The 26147-nt window shown below is 45.2% G+C and overlaps 1 protein-coding gene and 1 pseudogene across 1 annotated transcript; one reads left to right on the plus strand and one right to left on the minus strand.

Moving 5' to 3' along the window:
• Positions 1-5007: 5007 nt before the first annotated feature.
• On the minus strand, positions 5008-5111 carry LOC116463993 (U2 spliceosomal RNA; annotated as a pseudogene).
• A 6894-nt stretch (positions 5112-12005) lies between these two features.
• On the plus strand, positions 12006-15323 carry LOC116463989 (mannose-binding protein A-like). Its single transcript, XM_032147275.2, is given in 5 exon segments — positions 12006-12189; positions 12633-12650; positions 12653-12748; positions 13599-13673; positions 14369-15323. Coding segments are annotated over 5 exon segments (744 nt in total). The 3' UTR covers positions 14740-15323.
• Positions 15324-26147: the final 10824 nt, after the last annotated feature.

Below are 26147 nucleotides of genomic sequence, written 5' to 3' on the forward strand. Positions count from 1 at the left end.
TTCCTTCAGGAGCTGTTGCAAAGCAGGCCTGGTCATGAAGAATTCGCTCAGCATTTTCTTGTCTGAAAAGGGTCTTATTTCTCCTTCACTTGTGAAGCTTAGTTTGGCCAGATATGAAATTCTGGGTTGGAAATTCTTTTTTAAAAGAAAGTTGACTGTTGGCCCCCAATCTTTTCTGACCTGTGGTGTTTCCACTAAGAGATTCACAGTTAGTCTGATGGACTTCCCTTTGTAGGTGACCTGGCCTTTCTCTCAGGCTGCCCTTAACATTTTTTCTTTCATTATGACCTTGGGGAATCTGATTATTATATCTTGGAAATGATCTTCTCATGGAGTATCTTACTGGGGTTCTCTGCATTTCCTTAATTTGAATATTAGCTTGTCTTGCTAAGTTAGAGAATTTCTCCTGGATGATATCCTGAAGTGTGTTTTCCAACTTGGTTCCATTTTCCCCATCACTTTCAGGTACCCCAATCAGTGACAGATTCAGTCTCTTTACATAATTCCATATTTCTTGTAGGTTTTGTTCATTTCTTTTCATTCTTTTATCTCTATTTTTGTCTGCCTGTCTTAATTCAGAAAGCAAGTTTTCCAGTTCTGAGATTCTTTCCTCTGCTTGGTCTACTCTGCTATTAATACTTGTAATTGCACTGTGAAGTTCTTGCAGTCTGTTTTTCAGCTCTAACAGGTTAGTTATGTTCCTCTCAAAACTGGCTCTTTTGGCTGTCAGTTCCCATATGGTTGTATCAAGATTCTTAGCTTCTTTGCATTGGATTGCAACATGCTCCTTTAGCTCTGCGAAGTTGGTTATTACCCACCTTTTGAGGCCTACTTCTGTCATTCAGACATCTCAGCCTCAGCCCAGTTCTGAGCCCTTGCTGGGAGGTGTTGCAGTCATTTGGAGAAAAAGGGGCACTCTGGGTTTTTGAATTTTCAGCATTTTTGCATTGATCCTTTCTAATCTTTGTTGGCTTACCTACCTTTGATCTTTGAGGTTACTGACCTTTGGATGGGGTTTTTGTTGTTTTTCTTTTTTCTTGTTGTTGTTGTTTTCTGTCTGTTTGTATTCCTTTTAACAGTCTTCCCACCCTTCCACAGGGCTGCTGTGGTTTGCTAGGAGGCTGCTCCAGACCCTAGTTGCCTCAGTTCTTCCCATACCTGGAGGTATCACCAGTGAAGGTGGTCCCAGGGAGAGATCAGAGCTCTGTCTGTAACATGTGCCAGTGAGAGTGGCTGGAGGGCTTGGCTGGGAGGTCCCGCCAAGTGAGGAGAAATGGATCGGGTCCCCGCTAAAAGAAGCAGTCTGGCCACCATCTGTCAAAGCGACTACGTTGTGCTACTGGGGGAATTCTTCCTTGTCTGGACTGTGTGGATTCCCCAAAGCCCATAGACTGAAAGGGCTGAGTCAACCCTCCTCCCTGGGGCTCCATTCTGTCTCAGGCAGGCTCCACCCTGTTACTGATGGCTGCCTGGAATTCCAAGCCAATGAGTATTATCTTGCGACGTACTGTGGAAGTGGAGCCCACAGAATGAGGCTGCTCAGGCTCCCTGGATTTTGCCCCCTTCCTAGGGGTATGTGTGGACCTCCCACCTTTGTACCTCTGAGTTGCAGACACATTCGTTGGGGATCCTGGGGCTAGGGCATATAAAACTCTTAAGTCTCTGTGTGTGCATGAGTAGCTGCTCCACCAAGACTGCACACAGCTCTGTGTGTCATGGGCTCACGAGGGGATCTCCTGATCAGTGGGTTACAAAGCTCTGCAGGAGAACAGTGGTTTCCTGGGGTAATACAATCACACACCACTTCCCTTGGCTGGGGGTGGGGCTTCCCTTAGCTCTGTGTCACTCCTGGGTGGGCCATTGTCCCACCCTGCTTTCCTTCATTGTCTGTGGGTCAAGTTATTTCCCTGAACAGTCCCATTGTGACTATCTGGATATTTCAATTTCAGGTGCTGTATTCACTTGCCTCTTTCATTCCTCTTTGTGAGTGCTGCGAACCACAGCTGCTTCTAATTGGCCATCTTCTCATTTCTTCTTAGATTTATTTTTACTTACTTTATGGTTTAATTTTCTATTGTTACTACGCTATTTTATTATATTCTAAATTAATTATCGCTGGTTTGTAAGAAAAACTCTTGATATATTATTTGTTGATCTTATATCCTACCAACTTTTTGGAACCTCATTTTCCCCCAATACTTCTAATATAACTGATTCTGTTATATTTTATATGTTTCTATTTACAAACAGTAGAAATTTTGTATATCTCTTTATGCCATTTATATTTGTATATCCCCTTTTTATAGGGGCCAGGAGAACCTATACATTTTTGAAGAGACTCATTGAAATTTTTCATTGAGTCTTTTTTTTTTTGGGGGGGATGGAATCTCACTCTGTCGCCCAGGCTGGAGTGCAGTGGCGCAATCTCGGCTCACTGCAGGCTCCGCCTCCTGGGTTCACGCCATTCTCCTGCCTCAGCCTCTCCGAGTAGCTGAGACTACAGGCGCCCGCCACCACACCCGGCTAATTTTGTTTTTTGTATTTTTAGTAGAGACGGGGTTTCACCGTGGTCTCGATCTCCTGACCTCCTGATCCGCCTGCCTCGGCCTTCCAAAGTGCTGGGATTACAAGAGTGAGCCACCGTGCCCGGCCTTCATCGAGTCTTTGTGATATAATTTTATGTCTAGAAAACCCCATAATCCTGGCCCAAAAGCTTCTTTAGCTGACAAACAACTTCAGCAAAGTTTCAAGATACAAAAGCAACATTAAAAATCCCTAGCATTCCTATATACACCAACAAAAGACAAGCCAAAAGCCAAATCAGGAATGCGATCCCATTCACAATTGCCACAAAAAGAATAAAATACCTAGCAATACAGCTAACTAGGGAAGTGAAAGATCTCTACAATGAGAATTACAAAACACTGCTCAAATAAATCACAGATGACACAAACAAATGAAAAAACATCCCATGCTCATGGGTAGAAAGAATCAATACCATTAAAATAGCCAAACTGCCCAAAGCATTTTACAGATTCAATGCCATTCATATCAAACTCCAATGACATTCTTCACACAACTGTAAAACACTATTTTAAAATTCAAATGGAACCAAAAAAGACAATAAAGCTGGAGGCATCATGTTACCCAAACCTCAACCTATACCACAGGGCTGCAGTAGCCAAAACAGCATGGTACTAGTACAAAAACAGAACCATAGACCAAGGGAATGGAATAGAGAGCCCAGAAATAAGGCTGTGCTGCTACAACCATCTGATTCTCAGCAAAGCTAAAACAAAAACAAACCAGCAATGAGGAAAGGACTTCCTATTCAATAAATGGTGCTGGAATAACTGGCCAGCCGTATGCAGACGATTGAAACTGGACTCCTTTTTTATACCATATACAAAAATTAGCTCAATATGGATTAAAGGCTTAAATGTAGAACCCAAAACTACGAAAATCCTGGAAGACAACCTAGGCAATACCATTCTGGACATAGGAACAGGCAAAGATTTCATGACGAACACACCAAAAGCAATCGCAATGAAAGCAAAAATTGGCAAATGGGATCAAATTAAACTTAAGAGCTTCTGCACAGCAAAAGAAACTATCAACAGAGAAAATACAGAATGGGAGAAAATATTTGCAAGCTATGCATGTGACAAAGGTCTAATATCCAGCATCTGTAAAAACTTAAGCAAATTTACAAGAAAAAAATTAAAAACTGGACAAAGAACATGAACAGACACTTTTCAAAAGAAGACATACACGCAGCCAACAAGCATATGAAAAAAACTCAATATCACCAATTATTATAAAATACAAATCAAAACCACAATGAGATAACATCTCACACCAGTCAGAATAGCTACTATTAAAAGGTCAAAAAATAACAAATGCTGATGAGGTTGCAGAGAAAAGGAAATGTTTATACACTGTTGGTTAGAGTGCAAATTAGTTCAGCCATTGTGAAAAATAGTGTGGCAGTTCTTGCGGGCAACAAACATATGAAAAAAAGCTCATCATCACTGGTCATTAGAGAAATGCAAATCAAAACCACAATGAGATACCATCTCACACCAGTTAGAATGGTGATCATTAAAAAGTCAGGAAACAACAGATGCTGGAGAGGATGTGGAGAAATAGGAACACTTTTACACTGTTGGGAGTGTAAATTAGTTCAACCATTATGGAAGACAGTGTGGCGATTCCTCAAGGATCTAGAACCAGAAATATCATTTGACCCACAATCCCATTACTGGATACATACTCAAATGTACATAAATCATTCTACGATAAAGACACATGCACAGGTATGTTTATTGCAGCACTGTTCACAATAGCAAAGACTTGGAACCAACCCAAATGCCCATCAATGATAGACTGGATTAAAAAAATGTGACACATATGCACCATGGAATACTATGCAGCCATGAAAAGGATAAGTTCCTGTCCTTTGCAGGGACACGGATGAAGCTGGAAACCATCATTCTCAGCAAACTAACACAAGAACAGAAAACCAAACAATGCATGTTCTCACTCATAAGTAGGAGTTGAACAATGAGAACACATGGACAAAGGGAGGGGGACATTACACACCGGGGCCTGTCAGGGGGTGAGGGCTATGGGAGGGACAGCATCAGGAGAAATACCTAATGTAGATGATGAGTTGATGGGTGCAGCAAACCACCATGGCCCGTGTATACCTATGTAACAAACCTGCACATTCTGCACATGTATCCCAGAACTTAAAGTATAATTTAGAAATATATGCAAAAAACAAATAATTTGCTGAGGAAATTTTTATCTATGTGATCATAGGATTTTTTATTTATGAGTGAGACTGACCTGTGATATTCCTTTTTGGTATTTTCCTTGTCACATTTTTGTATTGAGATCATTTTGGTCTCAAAAAATAAAAAATTTTTAAATTTTTTTTCTATTTTCTGGAGGATTTTGTGTGAGATTAGAACAATTTCTTAAATTATTTGTAAAATTCACTGATGAAGATATAATTATAGATCGAATTTATAAATCTATATAGAAAACTATTAAACTGATAAGAACAGATACTACACTTGATCTTAGCCAAAAGGCCGAGAAGTGATAAAAAATGATGAGTTTATGTCCTTTGTAGGGACATGGATGAAACTGGAAACCATCATTCTCAGCAAACTATCACAAGGACAAAAAGCCAAACACCGCATGTTCTTGCTCATAGGTGGGAATTGAACAATGAGAACACATGGACACAGGAAGGGGAACATCACACACTGGGGACTGTTGTGGGGTGGGGGGAGGGGGGAGGGATAGCATTAGGAGATATACCTAATGCCAAATGACGAGTTAATGGGTGCAGCACACCAACATGGCACATGTATACATATGTAACAAACCTGCACGTTGTGCACATGTACCCTAAAACTTAAAGTATAATAATAATAAAATAAAAATAAGAAAACTATTTAGATTTTTGTACATCTTCTTGTGTAAGTTTTGGAATTTATATTTTTCAAGGAGTTTATCCATTTCCTATATATTTTCAAATTTATTGGCATAAAGTTATTTGTATTATCATTTTACGATCTTTACGTCTGTAGGATATGTAGTGTTAGACTCCTCATCGTTCCTGATATTCATTATTTGTGACTACTCTTTTTTCCTCTTTATCAATCTCATCAAAAACATATCCATTCTTTTGGTCTTTTCTAAGAACAAACTTGTGGGTTTATCCCTTCTGTTGCATTTTATTTTATTACTTTAATTTCTGCTTATTACTATTAGTTCAGATTCAGGAGGTACATGTGCAGGTTTGTTACATAGGTATATTGCATGATGCTGAGGTTGGGGCTCCTAGTGATCCCATCACCCAGGAAATAAACATAATACTCAATAGGTGGTTCTTCAACCCTTGCATTCCTCCCTCCTTCCCTGCTTTTGGAATCCACAGTGTTTACTGCTCCTATCTTCGTGTCCATGTGAATCCAATGTTTAGCTCCCACTTCTGGGTGAGAACATGCAGTATGTGGTTTTCTATCTCTGCCTTAATTTGCTTAGGATAATGGCCTCCAGCTGCATCCATGTTGCTGCTAACAACATGATCTGGTTATTTTTTATGGCTGCGTGCTCTTCATTATTTTCTTCTATTTTCTTTGGGTTTAACTTGCCTTCCTTATTTTTCTAACATTTTGAAATGGATATTAGATTAATGATTTTCAGCATTCTTCTTTTCTAAAATATATACTTAAAGGCTATAAATTTTCCTCCAAGTGCAGCTCTAGTTGATCTCATATGTTTTGATACTTAATTATTCATGATTATTCAGTTACAATGTTTTCTAATTTCTATTAGAATGGCTTTTTTGGCCTACAGGTTATTTAGAAGCATATTTCTTAATTTTCTTCTTAAATATATAGGGATTTTCAAAGTATCCTTTTATCATTGATATACAGAATAATTGCTCTGTGGTCAGGGAATATTTTTTGTAATTTGTTGAAACTTGCTTTAATATCCCAGCATATGCTCAATTTTTATTAATGTTTCATAAAAATAGTATTTACTCTTGAATTTTGGGGTGTAGTGTTCTCTACATGTCAAGTAATTCAGGTGTTTTAGTGTATCATCCAATATTTTATCATCTACTGATTTTTGTGTCAGCTTGGTCTATCAGTTAATAAGAAAGTTGTATGAAAATTTTCCACATGATTGTGGATTTGTCTGCTTTTTCTTATAATTCTGTCAATTGTCTCTTTATACGTTTTGAGGCCATATTTGTAAGTACATACATATTTAGAGTTATTGTATGTTTCTGGGAGATCAAACCAGAAATTATGAAGTATTTATTTATGAATTATACTTACAAAGTGTAAAAAAAAAAAAGAACGAAAAATACCATTTGATTCAGCAATCTCATTACTGGGTATATACCCAAAGGAATACAAATCATTCTACCATGAAGACACAGGCATGCAAATGTTCATTGCAGCACTACTCACAATAGCAAGGACATGGAATCAACCTAAATGCCCATCAATGACAAAAGAGTTTTGAGACTACATATCAGTTTTGAAAACAAGAGAGCTTCAAGCTCCAAGATCTGAGAGACATAAATTTAGGCTCTTAATAAAACCTGCTCTTTATTAAATTAGTGATTTACATTTTTTTTTATGTTGAACCATCTTTGCATTCCTCTGATATATGCTGCTTGGTCTGATGCTTGATACACTCATTACACAGACTATGGACCGGGCACTAGTGTTAACTCATGTAATCCTCATTAACTCTATTTTATAGATGCTATCATTCTTTCAAATTTACAAATAAGAATATTGAGGCATACAGAGGTCAAAGTGATTTGCCAAATATTATGCAGTTAATTCATGGGCTAATGAATGTAGGAAATCAGATTCCAGAGACTTCTGTTAACCATGAGTACATTGCTGGTCTTAATAGCTATTTTTTACATTATATTTTTGCATCTGTACTTACAGATGAGGTTGGCTGAGAGTTCCTTTCTTTTCTTCTGTCCTTATGCATTCTGTGTTACATATTCAGCTAATCATTTTAGCTAAGTAGCTGTAGACACAAACCATTTCTATAACAGAGAAATTATCTCTTCTCTGAAGATTTGATACAACTCACCATAAAACCATTTTGTTGATGGAGAAATGGTTGATAATTTTTGACTTCCATTTTAATATTTTATGTGATAAAATAATATATTCATTATTCTAACACTTCTAGGGCCAATGTAAGTAATTATAAACTTTCTTATAATATTATGTATTTTAACTAGTTTTCTAATGTTTTGCTATAAAATCTACTGTAGATGGTATAATTTTATAATGTTAGTACTATCTATATTAGTATAATAATCCCTTTTCCTTCCTGATTTGTTAATTTCTTATATCTTTTCTATTAATCATTGATATTGTATCAGTCAGCTAACACAATAGTAAATCTCCCTCTCAGGGCTTACAACAATAAACGTTTTATTTTCTGCTCTGTATCTTCCAGTTTGTTGAGCTTTGGCTGATTTCAGCTGAGCAAGCCTGGACTCAGCAGCAGTCACCTGGACTCCAGACTTTCAGGTGAGTTCATGACTGTTCCATATCACTTTCCAGGGAAATATACTTCCCATGATTGGGAAAGAAACACAAAAGCCATATCAAACCTGTAAACACACGTAAAGCTGTGGCTCCCTTTGTCTCAGCTCAGGATCACATGGCCACACCAAACAGCAAAGGAGCTGGAGTGTTTACTCCTCACACTCCAGTGGGAGCCTTTGTGAAGTTCCATGGCAAAGAGTCTGAGAGGTAATTTTACAATAAGAAGGAAACAACCCAAACTACCACGGCCATATTTGCTAAGTTTATGTCTCTTACAAAGAACCAGTATTCTATCTTATTAGCTCTATATTATTTTTAATTCTAGTTTATTAATTTAATTATATAATTTTCATTCATTCTTTCATTATACCCTCTTTTGAAGGGCATATTAATTTGTCTGTCATGTAGGGTCCACACTCCTTGGAGGGCTATTATTTCTGAGGCTTGTCATTTCTATCAGCTCTCACTCTGTTTGTCCCCTACTGTATTTGGTTAATTGTCCCATGGTGAACTCAAATCTGCCTGGCCTCCATCTGAGACACCACTGAGGTGCCTAAGTTATAGGTGTGGTTCTCCACTGCGTTTATGTCTCCACAGTGCAGGAGATCATGCTGCGCTGAGACACTGGAAATGCAATTTTTCATCTTGGCATAAATAGCAAAATTCAGTAATAGTCATAAGAGCAGCATAAATTCACCTCCGAGTCTATGAGAGGACAGACCTATGGGTACACATCCTTGGGGGAGAAACTCATCCCCTCCAGAATCCAGGCTTTCTCAGGTTTCTTTGCTCCTAGGTGTATTTACCTCCTGCCTACCCTCTGCCCGCTCAAACCACCCTTTCTCTAAGTCTGCAGCACAGTTAGGATCCTGGTTTAATGCAAATCTGTCAGTTTCACATTCCCACCTTCCTGGGAGATCTGCCTATTTGCTGTGTGAATTGAAAGTCCTTTGTCTGCTGGGTCTATGGGCCCTTCAATATTGTGTCAATGGCATCAGGAAACCCAGCCCTGAGAGTGATCTTCTTTACCTTGAGGGCCCCTCTTGGTGCCTGGCAGGCGCCCTGAATGGGAACCAGGAGGGCCACTGGACGGGGCCTGATGACATGAGTACACAGGGTGAGGACACTTGAGAAACCAAAACGCCCATCACAAGGCACAGTCACAGGGAAGTGACCCACCCCACTCCCCCCCTGGGAAAAACAAACCTCTGAAGTTATATGATGACATGAAGTGTTTCAAAGAATGAGTGTGAGTTTGGAGGAAGGCAAGCATTAAAGGTCACATCCGGGACCTGAACGGCTCGTCCAGGCTCTGGTGACAAGAATTGGACACTTCCGGAAATTCAGGCCTGGACGAGCACAGATGGTCTGGTGTCTGCTCGAGGTCTCTGCCTCTCTCTTCATCCTTCTACCCAATCCTCCTCTGTGCCCAGCCCTGGATTGCACCCTGGGAACAGAGATGTGAACTGAGTACAGCTCCTGCCCTAGAAAAGTGAGATCACTGGTAAAGGGGGCACAGATGGTAGCTCCAGTCAGAGAGAAGAGGGATAATTTGAGGACACGCTGCTGGAGGATTCATTTGCTCCATAAATGTTTATTGAGCATTGACTGTGTTTCCAGGCACTCTTCTCAGTGGAGAAACAACAGCTAGAGAACAAGACCCCTGTTCTCATGAGCTTCTCGTTCTACAGGGATAGGGGGTGGTCGATGGTCAATCAATATGAAACCAAATAAGCAAAGATACAGGGAGTTGTCTGGACAGAGGGAGCAGCGGGTGCCAACATCCACATTCGGCTTTGGATTGAAGTCAGCTGCAAATACCCCTTACCCTTGTGCCTGGCCCTGTGAGGTGCCCAAAGAAGAGATTTGACAAACATTCTAAATGAAAAGAGAGGAAGGAGGTGACTCAGTGCTAGGGGTATTTAGTCTCTCCACCCCAGCCCTGCATAAACAAAACAAAAATGGAAGTAGTCCGATCAACTGATACAAAGATGTGTACACATGTGCATGTTTGTGTGCGTGTGTGTGTGTGTGCATGCGTTTGTCTGGTGGAAAGTCTACGCATTCTTCTTCTGAAAATAAATATCTGAAGAAAACTACCCTGGGAACCTGTGACTCTGGAAGCTCAGAGGCGCTGAGTCATAGAGATGGATACCTGAGAGGGGGTAGTAGAGGAGGGGGTTAGGGCACTAATGTAGACAGCCACCCAGTGCTGTGCTGGAGACCCTGCCAGCAGCCCTGGACATCTGCCCAGGACACAGTAGTTCTAAGGATTGTTGATTATTAATCTGGGGTTGAAGGCCAATCCAGTGCTGTCCCTGGTCATCACACTGATTGGACTGGACATTGCTGAGGCACCTGCCAGAGGCCTGGGCTGGAGGGCCAGCTTCCCTGTCACTAACTCCAGGCTCCGAAGAAGCCCTAGTAAGTCATTTCTGGAGGAAAGAGGTGGGGGCCTGGGCCAAGAGACTGACCTCTTGACTGGATCCTGGTGAGGTCCAGGTAGGGGCTTAGGGGGGTCATCAGGTCCACCTGGGGCCTCTCTTTCTCTCTGGCCCAAGCAACTGGGAGCTTCCTGTATCTACTTGGCCATCAGCAAACTAAAGGGTTGTCTTTGCCAACGTGAAGAACAGAAGTGGCATGTGCACGCTAGCGACAGGTACAAGCCTTGACTGTGACATCCAATGCCAATTCAGCACCAACAGAAGAGGTTTAAAAGAGACAAAAATGATACAAAGAGGAAAGTTGGAGAAGGACATGATCATAAAAGTTCCCTTCCAACTGGGCATCTCTCACTGCGTCCTGGAGGAAGGGAAGGGCTAAGGGACTGCGGCTGGGATAGCAAGGGCAGACACAGTGTTGGGCGGCAAGAGCCGGGACATTAGGATTCGAGGCTGGAGCAGAGCAGAGAGACAGTCCTGTGGGGTCCAAGCTGCCAAGTGTCCTGGAGGACAGGCCAGCCTGGACAAAGGCAGGAAGGGACTCTGATGGCTGGGTAGGGGCACAGAGCTGGGGGGCATCTGGGCAGCCTCCTGGAGGGGGAGTAGGAGCTGAATCCTTCCAGACTCAGGCTGAGCAGAAATTTCAGAGCCTGGGTGGTGAAACAGCCTCTCAGTGGAAGATCTCAAACCAAGAGAAGTCTCAACTGGACAGGATCAATCACCAAAAAAGGTCCCATTTTGAGGGTCGGAATCCTGCCTCAGGGCACTCTAGGTCCCAGTCCTACAGGAAGTGCCTCTCACAAATTATGCAAGATGGTCAAGAAGCAGCTGGGGAAACAGGGGCTGCTCTGAGGACAGAGCCCCACCATGTCAATCAGGGAGTTTTATAGGAAATAGGAGGGTGGATATCATCAACCAAGTCCAGCCAAGAGATGGAACTTGTGAGACCTCAGGTCTCCTGCTCCAGTCTGAGTCCAGCTCTTTACTTCCATAGGAAAGGAAGAAGAAGGAAACCATGGCTCCTTTGGCATTTTAGAAAGAAATCCGAGCAATCCAGGGACCACAGCTCACACAGGCAATGAGCTCTCTTCACCATTGTCTGGACCACTGTGCCCAGGGCTCATGGGTAATCCTCAAGCCCTGTGGGCTGTCAAGTAGGAGGTGCCTAACTGCTAAGACTTGTGCTAACAGGAGCTCTGGGACCTCAGGGAGAATGGGCTCGCATTCATCTTACACCTGCCTTTGTTTTAGCACTGATCTAACTCTCACATCTTTTACCCACCCGTCTCCCTAGTAGCCTGAAAGTCATTCAGAGCCAGGGGTTGTGATGGTCCCCTCTGTGTCCACTGTCCCCAGCACAGGGTCTAGCACACCACAGTGGGTAGCAAATGCTATTTAAATGAGATGGGATGAAATTCCCTTCCTTCACTTTCTTCACCTCAAGGTAAGGACCATGTTCCTGTTTCCGTCATTCCCTGTCCTTCTCCTGTCTGTGGTGACAGCTTCCTGCTCCGAAACAAGAGCCTGTGAGGATACCCAGAAGACCTGCTCCGTGATTACCTGTGGCATCCCCGTCACCAATGGCACCCCAGGCAGAGATGGGCGAGATGGACCCAAGGGGGAAAAGGGAGAGCCAGGTCTGGGACAGGTTTCTGTGGCTTCCTAAATCTCCACCCCCAGCAGGTGTTCAAGCAAATCTGTGCTTGAGCCTGCCACAAAGGGTTAAAGCACAGACTTGGGGAGGCTCCCCTTTCATCAGGACCCACGATACACTCAGAACAATCCCTGTAAAATGCCATTGCCTCCAAAACAAAGCTGCTCGCTGACTCTTCGGGATCCCATATTTCCACACAGGAACTGGGGGTGTGTGGTTGTCCCTTCAGAGGGGTGTCCCACCTGTTTAGGGAGCTGGCCTTGGTGCAGGCCTTCCACTAGGTTGCAAGAGAGTCTTTCTTCTTTGGGTCAGATCACGGGCTCACTGGCTGTTCCGGGGTTGAACATGAATGTAGTATTGAGCTTTTGGGAAAGAAAAAAAAAAGAGTGACAGCCACTGGGTCATCTTCTCTTTGTCTTGCAACAGGTCAAGGGCTCAGAGGTTTGCAGGGCCTCCTGGGAAGATGGGGCCCCCAGGAAACACAGGGGCTACTGGAATTCCAGGACCAAGGGGCCAAAAAGGAGATCGTGGGGACAATTCAGGTAAGGGGCACACGTCAGCATGTGTGGCCTGGGGGTCCCGGGCCTGGGGAGCTGGAGGGCCAGCTGGGAGGTCCCCTTTTCCTTCTTCTCCTGCTGCCTCATGGGAAGATGCCCCACTTTGCATCCAGGTCCAGCACCCCCAGCCCTCTCAGCTTTACTTGGGGCCTGAGGAGACTCCCATAGGTGCCCAGGTGCAGACATTCAAGCCATGTAGGGCCATTCCCTCATCAGACCCCTTAGCAGATGGACCCTGGCTTTTCTTCAGTGGAAACAGTCCAGTGTGCACCTCCGGGGTGCCAGGGAGGAAATAGGCCCTTTAGGGTGTTAGGTTTATGTCCATTGTCACAAGAGTGGCACGAAAATGTTCTGCCTCTTAGGACCCCTGGCTGATGGGGAACATCACAGCAACTTAGTTCAGAGTAAAATAGAGAAAATTCAGTAAAAACGAAAGAGCAATGACAACCCACTTATTCATATTTGTCTATCAGCCTGTCAAAACAATAAAGGGATTAAAAATGTATCTGGAATGAGAAATGAGAAAGAATTACAAAGAAAAATTTTCAAAAAGGAGGGTAATGAGTTGAGTATTTTCTTATGAATTCTTACAATATGACAATATGCAAGCCGTATGTGGAGACAGGGGTCCAGGCCTGAAGTTCCAGGTAGTGAAGGGATGCGGAGGTATAGCTGGGAAGGAGGAATGTAGTCATTTTCCCCTTTTTATTTCTTTTGCTTTCTTATTTTCCTGGAATAAGCGTTCTTCTTAGTAAGCCACTTTGTTTTTTTCAAAATGCTCCGCTCTCCAAATTAAGGTCTTCTCCATAAATACCCTCTCCCTATTGCTTCGCAGTTGCTGAGGCTAAGCTGGCCAAATTAGAGAGAGAGCTACAGAGCCTGAGATCAGAACTGGACCACATGAAGAAGCGTGAGCTTTCTCTCTGCCTGTAATGTGTTCTTGGCTCTCACTCTTCTTCAGTGCACTCTAGGTTTGGAGGAGGTGGGAGGGGAACTAATTCATGAACACTTGTCCTACACCAGGGCCTGTGCTGGGTGGCATTTTCCCATAAGATGGCTTCATTCAATCCTCTCAGCAACCTCAGTTGTGGTTGTTGAACTTGCTTTATTGACAGGTGAGGAAACCGAGGTGCAGGAAGTGTTGGTGACTCATTTGATGTCACACAGCCTGGAAGTGGCAGGGGAAGGGTTGGATGGAGATCTGTTGTCTCCAAAGTCTGTGCTCCTTCCTTGTCATCTACTGTGCTCCTTCCTTGTCATCTACTGTGCTCTGATGTCTGTCCCTGCGTCTTCCTTATCCTGGTGCCCAAGCCTGCAGTGAGGCCCAAGACTGTCTCCCTATGTCTACCTGTGTTGGGGCAGGTTTTAGCAGATGCTTTTTCAAGATGGGATATCCCAGGGGAGTCTGGATTGTCTGCAGGCGTCTGGATGCCCCTTCCCAGGCTCTGCAGCTGAGGCTTACTTCCTGACCAGGCTCTGGCCTGAGCTACTTGGCATAGGGTGATTTTTCAGAGGTCTCACTTCCCAGGGAACTCAGACTACTTGCCTACTGTCCTTGGCTGGGCTCCAAACCCAGCCAGCCTCACTCGCCATTTGTGGTTTCAGTGCAAGCCTTCTCCTTGGGGAAAATGTCTGGGAAGAAGCTCTTTGTGACCAACGGTGAGCGGATGCCTTTCTCCAAAGTGAAGGCTCTGTGTGCTGGGCTCCAGGCCACAGTGGCTGCCCCCAAGAATGCCGAGGAGAATGAGGCCATCCAGAATGTGGCCAAAGGCACTGCCTTCCTGGGCATCACAGATGAGGCAACTGAAGGCCAGTTCATGTACGTGACGGGCGGGAGGCTGACTTACAGCAACTGGAAGAAGGATGAGCCAAATGACCACGGCTCAGGGGAGGACTGCGTAATTCTGAACAATGGGCTCTGGAATGACATCTCCTGTGCATTCTCCTTCATCGCCGTCTGTGAGTTTCCTGCCTGAAGAGGCGTGTTCCTCGGCCCCCTCCTTGGCTCCCTGCTGAACTCTCTGCTGCTTTGGTAGAGAATTCAATGCTGGTTTTCTTCTGCCCTGTGTTGAGTCCTTCCTTCACGTGGATGGGAGGAAAATGAAGGGGATATATTTGACTGTGGGGTGAGGACAGAAGAAGAGGCTGGCTGTGGGGCACAAGGGTTCTGGTTCAGCACATGGCAAAGGACACCACCATCCCACTAGGAGCACAGCGCTGGGTCGGAGTCCACCCTGGAAAGGGCCACGTCTGACCCTCTCATTTCATGGTGAAGACACTGAAGCCCACCAGAAGGACCCAGTGGGGCCACACCTGGGTCAGAGTAGGCTGTAGATCCCAGCCACTGAGAGATCTTATTCCTTTTCTCCATGAGTTGCCACTACTGAATGCCTAAACTCCTTCCATGGCGAGCCCAGACCTCTCTAGGACACAGGTATTGTTTCTAGTTGTTCATGAGCTGCGCCAGACAACCTCTCACTACCTGACTGTAACACCTGGCAGTCTCCTGCCTGGGCAACAGTTGTTAGCCCTAGGAATCCTTTCATCTTGCCCATGTAGCCGTGGCCACCCTTTAGTCACTAGGGTGACCTTAAGGCCAAAGAACAGCTTTTCCTCCTGCATCATTTTAGGAGGCTGACTCGATATTGAGGTGTGTCAGCTGCGTGTGAGGAGGCAAATTGTCATGCAGGGTGTGCCCTTCTCCGCATGCCTCATGAGTCTCATAAGTCTCAGCCCCAACCCCTACTCCAGTCCCCCACCTGCCCAGCAGCCCCTCCTTTCCCTGTAACACCCTCTTCCCATTATAGGTCAATGGGCCCATTGTCAGTACAGACAAGCGGAAAATTACCCCAAAGCTGAGTTTCATACCCTACGGGTTAAATTACGCGGCTCCAGCTGGCCAGCAAATGCAATCCACTTTCGGAGCAGGCTTCTGATGCCATTGAGGCCCACAGTTCTGCTCATGACCATGGCTGTTTTTCAGCTATCTCAGGGTGGGTGGCTCTGAGATGACATAGAGCCCGTGCAGCAAACTAAGGGAAGGGAATGGATTCCAGCACCTGCCGTATGCCATTCACACAATGAGATGGGAAAATATTTCATAAAAAGGCTAAGGGCCACTTTAACTCTGTGAAAAGCTTTAGTTAATCTTAGTTTTCTATTTTACTTCTCTTTGTATCTGAACTACCGGGAAAATCAACACGTGGTTGGTAAGTGCTTGATGAATATTTATCAAATGGATGCATCAAAAAATTACACAGGGACGCATGGGTGGGATCTCAGGGACTGAATATCAAGCACGCTTTCTCTCAGGTGTCCTTCTTCTGCGGGACTATCCGGGCAGGGCTGGGACGTGCCAAGGGCATCGGGACCATCAGGATGAGCGTGGCAGGACCTGTGTGCTTGGCCTCTGGCCTACATAGACGGCCATATCACTGAATTTTCAATTCCAAAAAACCCTTCTATAGGCGCCAAAATTGGGGTCAATGAGAGGAGTATTTTTGTGATGTACAGCAAAATAATTAACTGCTTCCAATGCAATCCACGCTGCTTACCGAGGGAACAGGAAACTGGTTAAGCTTTAGAAGCACATATGAATCCATAGTGTATGGCAAACAGAGAAAGGAAGGACCAGAAACTTTTTAGAGGGAGAAAAGACACACGTATACAGTGACCCAGAACAAAAGAATGACCAGAACCAAGCATGAATGTTACACCTGAATGTTCTCACAGCCTAGATGAAAATGAGAAAACTGGCCGGTGATGGTTACATCGTCCTTCCTATGTTATGCTAAGGAGGGCTGTCGTGGTCAGTGCTGAGATGAATGCCTCCTTTTCCACACTGTGCATAAAGAACAATATCTTCAGCCGTGAAACTGTAGAACATGCAGTTATGTACTTCACATAGGGGTGAAGTACATAACTGGTTGTTATGGTTTTCCATCATGCAATGATTGCCCCTCAGTCAGGGAAATGCAAGAAATCTTGTAGGGCAAGCTCCAATTCTTCCATCCCCCTTTCAGACTGCTTCTCTTAGTTCCTTCTACAGGGCTCTTTTCCTCCTATCTCTCTCAATGACTACAGCCTCACGTTCCTGCTCTAAGAGCTTTTTATGCCACCAATGCCCTGTCCTCCTTCTCCCCAGCTCATAAGCCTCCTCCCCTGCCCCCGACACTTTGAGGTTCCTTGCTAATTCTCTCTTCTCTTGGCTCACCTGGCAGGGCATAAAGCCTCCTATTTCTATTTGATGTAAGGAAGATTGTCATGGTCAGTGCTTCTGGATGGGTCGGGCTTTGTTCTCTCCCTGATCCAGCACCTAACCATCTCTTTTGAGCTCCTCTCTCTAAATGTATCTGCTGCCACACTATTCTTCCTTTAGCCTGGAATTGAGACAGACTGCCTCTCTGTATTCATTTCTTAGTTCTTATCTGCAAGCAATGGGAGCCTGGTGTGTATTAGCTGGGGAGAAGGTGGAGTTAATCTAAAGATATGGGATTCTCTTTCTGCAAGAAAGATGCCAAGAAAAACAGTTTTTAAGAAAGATACAGGATTCTCATGAAAGTCCAAAGATAGAAACTTCAGTTCATCCAGGCCTTCCAGGACCTGGGACAAGAGGAAAATTTTGGATTTAAGATGACCCTCCAAACAGTCTCCCTCCCTCCTACCCATCCTTCCTTCCTCCTTCCCTCTCTTCCTTCCTCCCTCCCTCCTTCCCTTCCTTCCTTCCTTTCTCCCTCCCTTCCTCCCTTCCTTTCTTACTCCCTTCCTCCCTTCCCGACTTCTCTCCTTCCCTTCTCTCTCCCTCTTTCTCTGTCTGAAGGGCTGAGGACAGGCAGTTTCCTTTACTAAGGAACAGACAATGATTGACATCTCTTGCACAGGGAACCCAGTGAAGCCACACACTCCAAGGACAGGCCTGAGGCACCCCAGGCAGATCATTCCCCTGAGACTGCAGCAGTGGGGATGACTGTGAGCAACTTCTTGAGCCCTGCCATTTGTTCGAATGGGGTAGATGTCTCTGCCATTCATTTCTCACATTGGTTTTTGGACCACGGAGCTGAAAGACATCTCCTAGCTGCAGTCTTCCTTTGCTGCCTCTTGCATGGAGTAAGAACCTGAAGGCCATGCTCAGAGCATTCCTGGAAGGGAAGCTGGTGTTCAGAACTCTGTGCAGCCTGGGCTCTGGCTCTGGGCCATGCCCAGGGGAGAAGAAGGCCTGGGTCTCTGTGCACTATGTTAGGGCTGAAGGAGAGATGGCTTGGTGGGTGGGAAGTTCAGATTTTCAGAGCGGGAGACAGGGGTTTCAGGTTAGCTCCCTGACTAATATACTGAGTGGCATGTTGGTTTCCTGGGCCTCAATTTCCCTATCTATAAATAGGTCACTAAAGATTTCTTTCTTCTAAAACTTAATGAATCAATTGTCACACAGAAGTCCAGACTGTAGGAGCCAATTCAGGAGCAAACTGGCAGAAACTGAGTTTGTGTGTGTGTGTTATTTTGTAGAGATGAGGTTTCACCATGTTGTCCAGGCTGGTCTCGAACTCCTGAGCCCAGGAGATCTCCCCACCTAGGCCTCCCAAAGTGGTGAGATTACAGGTATGAGCCACTGTGCCCGGCCCTGTTTTCAGTTTTTGTTTCCTGGCAGTTCTGTCCAAAGTAACTGTGGGCTAAATATTTATCAGCTATTTCTGAATTCTACAGAAGACAGTCTGGGTAAATTAGAATGACAAATATGCCTTGGACTCAAGATGGGAACTTCGGATTTAAATTATGTCTGCAGAAGCAGAGGCACAGCAAGTATAATCACAATTTCCCTCCTGTGTCTGAATGAAAACAGCTACCAAAGCCTGTGACACTCGAGGCCCAGGCTCCTGCCTGGGTCTGAATCCAGGAATTGTAGGGCCTTGTGCCTGCAGGACACTGTTTCCTCGGAGTCCTACAGCTCTGCTGCTTCACTTTAGCCATGTCCAAGCCAGAAGATGGGGACTTGGGGTACCAGCTGAGGGCCCAGTGTTCACATCTTTCAAATCTTCTTCCTGCTGGTGCCAGCCAGCTTCCCTTCTCTGTGGCTGTCAGAGGGGGACCAGTGCCAGGGGTCACAGTCAGTCCCTGGACTTGCCCTCTGTGTCACAGCAGAGCCTCTGACCTGGAAGGCTGTTTGCTTGTCATTATGTAACTGGTCTGTGCTTTTGAGCCTGCCAAAGCTCAGGGTTTTTCCATTAACTGAAAAGGGATTGGATGTTATCAGAGGGCCTGGGCTGGAGATGCCGGGAAGTGGATTTTGTAAAGCGATGTCCTGGTAACCCTGAGTGGCTGATGGGCTGCTGGGAAGAGGGGAGGAGATCAGGGCAGTGGGCCGTCTGGGAAAGGGTGCTCACAACCCTGGTGGCCACTGTGTGAGGAGTAGACAGTGTCCCCAACTGTGAACCTGTGGTTTGTCCAGCAAACACAGGTGCATGTTTCAAAGAAGCTGGGGGCAAGCAGCCATTCATTAACCAAGCAGATGCCTTGGGTGAGGCTAGCCATTGCCAACCCACAGCCCAGCCTGCCTTGCCCTGGCTTGTGCTTGTGCCACCTTGTACCTCTCTTCTGAGTGGTGACCAGCAGAATTGACTGGAATGCTTGACAAAATCATAGGCTCTTGGCCTCATTCTGAACCCAGTGAGTGAAAACCTCAGAAATCTGTCATCTTCATCAGTTCCTCAGGTGAACCGGATGTTTGGCCAGTTTCGAAACCACTGCCCCAAGAAATACAGACACCACAGTGGCTTTCTGCCTGCCTCTCACCATGCAGGGCAGCCCTGGAGCCTGGAAGCCAGCATTTTCCCATTCCTGATAGGCCCCTCATGAGGTGAAGGGAGTGCTGCTTAACTGTATAGTGTCAGACCCCAAATAATCTCCCTCAACGGACCAGTGCCCCACTAGTGAAAACCAACTGCAGACCTAAACCTTCCGTATTTCCAAGGTCTCACTGCTTCCTGTGGCTTTAGGGAGGAGGTCTGCGGTTGGGACAGCTCTGAGGAGCTTCAGAGCACATGAGGCACTGGATGCGTGAGACCTTGAAGGGGGAATTGTGTGCACATGGGCTTGGGGCTGTTTGTGTGTATTGTTGTGCATGTGTAAGTATGTGTTGAGTGCCTGTATGGAAACCAGCAACCCAGTATGGAAACCAAAACCCAGTGCTTGAGGTTCTCAGCATCCTGCCACTGGGGGGCTCAGCTCCTACCTCCCTAGCCTGTCTCCAGGTCTACCTCTGCATACTCCCCACTGAAGAATATTGGCTCAAGCTGACCCCAGAGATTCTGGGTGAGGAGTTGGGGTGCTTGGTCATAGACAACATGTCCTCTGTAAGGGGTCCTAAGCTGTGTTCTAGGACACCGGGGGGTCCACAGAGATTGAGCACTAATATGATCCTCTTCCCCTGCCAGGCCTTGGATTGTATGTCACCACTCCTCCCACCACCCAAGTCCCTGCCTGACCACTGAAGCTAAGGTTGCTCCAACCCCAGTCACCATTACAACACTCCATTTTATTTTCTTCTAAGAGTTATGGTTATCTGATATCATCTTGGCCATCTGCTCAAGTTATGTCAGTGTTGCAAAGTCATTAAGAATAAGGAATCTAGCCGGGGTCAGTGGCTCACGCCTGTTACCCCAGCACTTTGGGAGGCCAAGGCGGGCAGATCATCTGAGCTCAGGAGTTCAAGACCAGCCTGGGCAACATGGCCAAACCCCACCTCTACTAAAAATACAAGAAATTAGGTGGGCTTGGTGGTGCATAACTGTAATCCCACCTACTCAGGAGGCTGAGGCAGGAGGATTATTTAAGCCCAGGAAGAGGAGGTTGCAGTGAGCAGAGATCGTGCCACTGTGCCTCAGTCAGGGCAATGGAGTGAGACTGTGTCTCAAAAACAAACAAACAAACAAATAGTGAGGATTCTGGAGTCAGACTGCCTGGATTCAAATCCTGGTTCTACCAGTTTGCACCTGTGTGACCCTGGGCAAGTCACATAATACACTCTCTGTGTGTTAGTTCCCTTCTTGGTAAAATTGGGATCATGACAGTGTCCACCTCAGACGGTTGTTGAAGGAATAGATGAACTGATATAAGCAAGGCAATTAGGACAGCACTGGCCCGCAATAAATGCCATGCAAACATTAGTCCCTACTGTTGCGATTAGTACAAGACCATATCACTCACCTATGCAGTCCCAGTGCCTTGAAAAGGGCTGGGAACCACATACACAATCAATAACTGTTGAGTGAATAAGTGAATGAATAATAAATGAATGAATCTGAGTCCTCCACCAAAATGTGTGACCCAATTCCCTTCTCTGGAGCTTAACTCAGCTCTAAGCTGGATCCAAGAGAGAAACAGCAAAACTCATTTTGGAATACGGTTACGGGCACAGCCTCTTGTCTCTGATAATTGAGTATCCCCGGCACAGCCTCTTGTCTCTGATAATTGAGTATCCCTGGCCCCAGCAACAGTGGCCATGTGCAGCTGGTGCTGTGGCCTCGTGCTGCCCCCTGCTGGTTGCCTCCAAGACAAGGCCAGCAAACCCAGAGAGACTCAAGCCCAGCCAGGTGAGTGGTGGGATCACATGAGCACCTTGTTTGCAACTTTGGATGCTCCCGCTTTCCTCCTCTCCACGATTGCCCTGGTTGCTTTGCTCACTAGGGTTGTGTCCCCAACCTGCAGGGCCAGGGCCAGACGCACGCTCCTACTGCGTGACCGCAGGTCTTCAGCATGCTGGATCCCGACAGCCCTCAGTGCACAGGAAGCCCCGGGGACTGGCGGGATGCTCTGCTCCTTGTTTATCCATGTCTCCTTTCCAAGCCTAGAATGTGATCTCTTTAGGGCAGGACCCACAGGCCACCCCCACATTCTCCTTGCCTGCCCCTCCACAGGTCTCTGTGTCCGAGGCAATTTCAGAATCCCCTCAAGACAGGACTTTGCTGCTGCTCTTGCCCGAGCCCTGTCGGGGCTATCCAGCTGTGGGCTCCTCTCTGGGTTCCCTTTGCGGACTTTTTGGGTATTTCTCTCAAATGCAGTCACTTTTTTCTTTCCTCAGCATCAGCAGGGAAAGAATCTGGACTTTTCTCTGAATCAGGTTCTTTTGGAGAACACTACTAAGTATTTGCTTATGATTTTCGTGTGATGACCTCACATATTTCAAAAGGACAAAGGGGTTCAGGCTGGGAACCTGTAACTCAGGACAGTTTAGGGACTCTGCCTGGGACCCATTAGGCCACCAGCAGAGGGTCTGGTGCACAGAGGGATGGTGGGGATCTCCTAGGGGGTCTCAAATGGAAATGACATTGTTGTTCCACCAGCTTCAACACTGTCCTTGCTTCTTGTTCTTGGATTTCCTGGGAAGCCAGCTGGCGGAAGCACAGGATTCTTGCAGAAGTCACAGAAGGTGCCTTCACTGGGCGCATGATGAAGCTCGGGGCAACCCCCTTGTTGGGTTCCCTCTGGACCTGCAGGGCAGTGCCCTCTTAAGCCAAGGATGACAAACATTAGCACACATACTGACCCTCTCCTCCCCCTTATCTGTGCCAGATGCAACTAATCAATGATCTCCTGCACAGCCTGGAAAAGACCCTGAAAGCCATTTAACCCCACAGTCATTACCAAGGGATGTGAGATGGTGTGGGGAAAAGGACTCATTGTCCAGCCCTCCAGCCCTGCCCAGAGCTCCTGATGTGTCCAGCTTCCTATCCCCATGAGAATCTATGGCCTTGACAATTACAGAAGTACCACCAGAAGCCATATGCTGAATTTCATGTGAGACCCTTTTCCCCAGTGAGAGCATCCTCTGGAGACCTCACCTTGCCCAGCAGTGCTGACCCTTTCCTGTGCTGTCTGCAAGCAGTTCCTGGGTGGTCATCTCTCCTACACTGATGGAGTCTGGTTCCCAAGCACCCCAAGGGCAGGAATCAGAAAAGGTCATGAATATTTTGGATTCACTATGTGAAAAGGGTCTGGGGAGTCCAGAGGTAGAAGCTCCCAACCATGGCTGAGATGGAGAAGAAGGTGATGAGACATAGTTTAACATCACACTCACTGTTCTATGGTCGTGCTTGCCTAATGCACCAAGGTTATGAGCTAAATTCCACATCAGATAAAAAGCAGTGCCGCTTTCCTCCTCCTTAGCCAGGGAGCTATAAACCACCTGGAGCTTCAGGGCAAGGAGTGTAGAATCCGACCCCAGGCCATGGAGCAAATGCAAGGGAAGGATGGGGAGGGCTGCCAAATTCCCTGAGTTCTTGCTGCTTTCAATTCTGATCAATGCCTAAAAGGAAGTGAATATGTTATCTCAAATTTCTTTTTATCTTTTTCATATCTCTGCTCCTTTCTTATCGCTACTACTCTATATGTTGGCTTTTTTCTTCTTATACAGATTTATCAACATGTATTTGTCTAATTCAACTCTTAAAAAGTCTAGTTTCTGAGATGATTTGTCATATCTATTCTTGTTTTTTGTTGTTGTTAACACAGGGTCTTGCTCTGTCTTCCAGGCTGAAATGTGGTGTCATAATCATGCCTCACTGCAGCCTCGACTTCCTGGGCTCAAGTGATCCTCCTGCCTCAGCCTCACAAGTATCTGGGACTTCAGGTGCATGCCACCACACCTGGCTGACATTTATTTATTTATTTATTTATTTATTTATTTATTGTAGAGACAGGAGCTCTGTATGTTGTCCAGGCTGGTCTTGAACTCCTGACCTCAAGTGATCCTCCCCTCTCAGCCTCCCAAAGTGCTGGGATTACAGGTATGAGCCACCATGCCCAACTTATTTCTATTATTGTTATTTGTTTTATATTTCATTAATTTCACTTTTATATTTATTTGTTTTGTCCTTCCTTTTTTTGTTTTAAAAATTTGTTTTAAAGGCCAGGCGCGGTGGCTCACACCTGTAATCCCAGCATTTTGGGAGGCCGAGGCAGGCGGATCATGAGGTCAGGAGATCGAGACCATCCTGGCTAACACGGTGAAACCCCGTCTCTACTAAAAATACAAAAAATTAGCCGGGCGAGGTGGCAGGCGCCTGTAGTCCCAGCTACTCGGGAGGCTGAGCCAGGAGAATGGCGTGAACCCCGGGGGGCAGAGCCTGCAGTGAGCCGAGAATGCGCCACTGCACTCCAGCCTGGGTGAAAGAGCGAGACTCCGTCTCAAAAAAAAAAAAAAAAATTTGTTTTAAAAAGATGAACATTTAGTTCAACTATTTTCAGTCCATGTTTTTTTGTTTTTAAATTTTTAATAATGAAAGCAAAGTTACTTATTTCCTCCGAGTATAGCTGTAACTCTATCTCATAGATTTAGGGATAGATATTACTGTTTCATTAAGGTTTAAAAATTACTACTAAGATTATGCATTTTTCACATATCAGTACTATTGGCCATTAGTATTTCTTCCCTTATGAATTTCCTCTTCTCACTCTTATGCCATTTTCCTACTTAGATATTCATTATTTTCTTATTGATTTATCTGTTATGTACATTGCAAATACATAACCACTTTTCTTTTACATTGTGTTTTACTTTTCAGTAGAAAAGTTTTACGTATTTCTTATGTAGTCAGGTATATCAATATTATCACTTTGGGTTCCCCTGTCTGATAGCATTCTTAGATAGCTCTTTTTCCTTCCAAGACTACATAAATTGTTACTTATATTTTCTTCTAATTTTAAGTTGTATATGTAATAAAATAATCTGATTTTACACTTCCTCTAAATGTTTAACTATTTAACCCAGAATAATTCATTGGTAAGTCATTGTTTTCCTGTAATTTTGGCATTCTCTCTGTATCATGCATATAGGATACATACATGTATATATACATACTTGAGCCCGTTTTGAGGCTTTCTGTTCTTTTTCATTGTTCTGTCTATTTCTGTGTCATTAATCTACAACTTCAATTATGCTAGTTTTATAAAACCCTCTAACATAGATGGGTCAAGTCCATTCTAATTATCCCATTTTAAGCAATTTTCCTAACCCTTGAGAGTCATTCTTTCATAAGAGCTTTAGAATCACTTCATGAAGTCCTCACACCTTCCTCCACTCCCTCTTTTCTTTCCTGTGAACATTGTATAGGGGTGCAGTAAGTGTCTAGGTTCTCTGCAGGATCCCTATCCCTCTCATCCTCTCTCTGTTCTCTCAGGCCGTCTCTCTAGCTGGGGGCCAAGCATCCCCTTCCTGCCCTGATCCTTCCCTCTGGTCACAGAATGTGTTTGCTTGGCCTGAAGTTGCCATCAGACCTTTCAGCCCTGGCCTGGCCCCAGGCACTTATGCCTCAAATGAAGTATTAAGGGAATTAAAAAATAAATATGTAGAAGCGCTGGCAATGAGGCCGCTCTGCAATTTCCTCAGATCAAAGGGCCTAGAGACATCTTAAAAACACTTTATTCAGCCCTACAAACAGGACTTACATAAGGACCATTCTGCTCAGGCAGGGTGCTCCTAAGTCCCTCTCTGTGGCTCAAAGGTGTTTCAGCCAGGTAGTCTGAGATTGCCTACAGACTCTTAAGTAAATAGAGGGCAAACATGTTAATATTCAAATGTATCCAGGAAGGATGGGCGCTGCAGTAACAACCCCCAAATATCACTCAGAGTGTAAGTCCATTGCCTAGATCCAGGCAACCCCCAAGGGCAGTTGCTTTCCATGCATTTGCTCAGGTTCCAGAATGCTTGATTGTACAACAACTTTATTATTATTGTTATTATTATTGAGACAGGGTCTCACTCTGTCGCCCAAGCTGGAGTGCAGTGGCGCAATCTCGGCCCACTGCAACCTCCACCTCCCGGGTTTAAGTGATTCTCCCGTCTCAGCTTCCCAAGTAGCTGGGATTACAGGCACGTGCCAGCACTCACAACTAATTTTTGCATTTTTAGGAGAGACAGGGTTTTGCCCATGTTGGTCAGGCTGGTCTTGAACTCCTGACCTCAAAGTGATCCACCCGCCTCGGCCTCCCAAAGTGCTGGGATTATAGATGTGAGCCACCTCACCTGGCCTTGTACAAGAACTTTATATCTACCCATCTGTCTATAATCACAGAAGATATGGCAGCAGACGAGAGGGCATTTCGGAAATGTATACCCACTCTTTTCTGCTTCTCCCCAGGAGTGACCCACATCACAGGTTCATGCCTGCCTTCAAAAGTCCTCTCAGTGAAAGATTGGCGAGAAACAGTAAAACCTACCATAAGATGCCAGGCCTGCTGTTAGCCGTAGAGAGGCCTAATAGTCACAGGCAATTGGAGTGGACAGTAACGAAGACTGCTTTGGTCTCTGAGTGGCTTGGTAATTGCACAAAGAGAGGTCTCTTCTCTACTCTCATGGTTAAACTCTTATCATCCATCCATTCATTCGAAATCC

Source organism: Hylobates moloch, unplaced genomic scaffold (genome assembly GCF_009828535.3).
Source record: "Hylobates moloch isolate HMO894 unplaced genomic scaffold, HMol_V3 SCAFFOLD_116, whole genome shotgun sequence".
In the NCBI taxonomy this organism is placed as follows: domain Eukaryota; kingdom Metazoa; phylum Chordata; class Mammalia; order Primates; family Hylobatidae; genus Hylobates; species Hylobates moloch.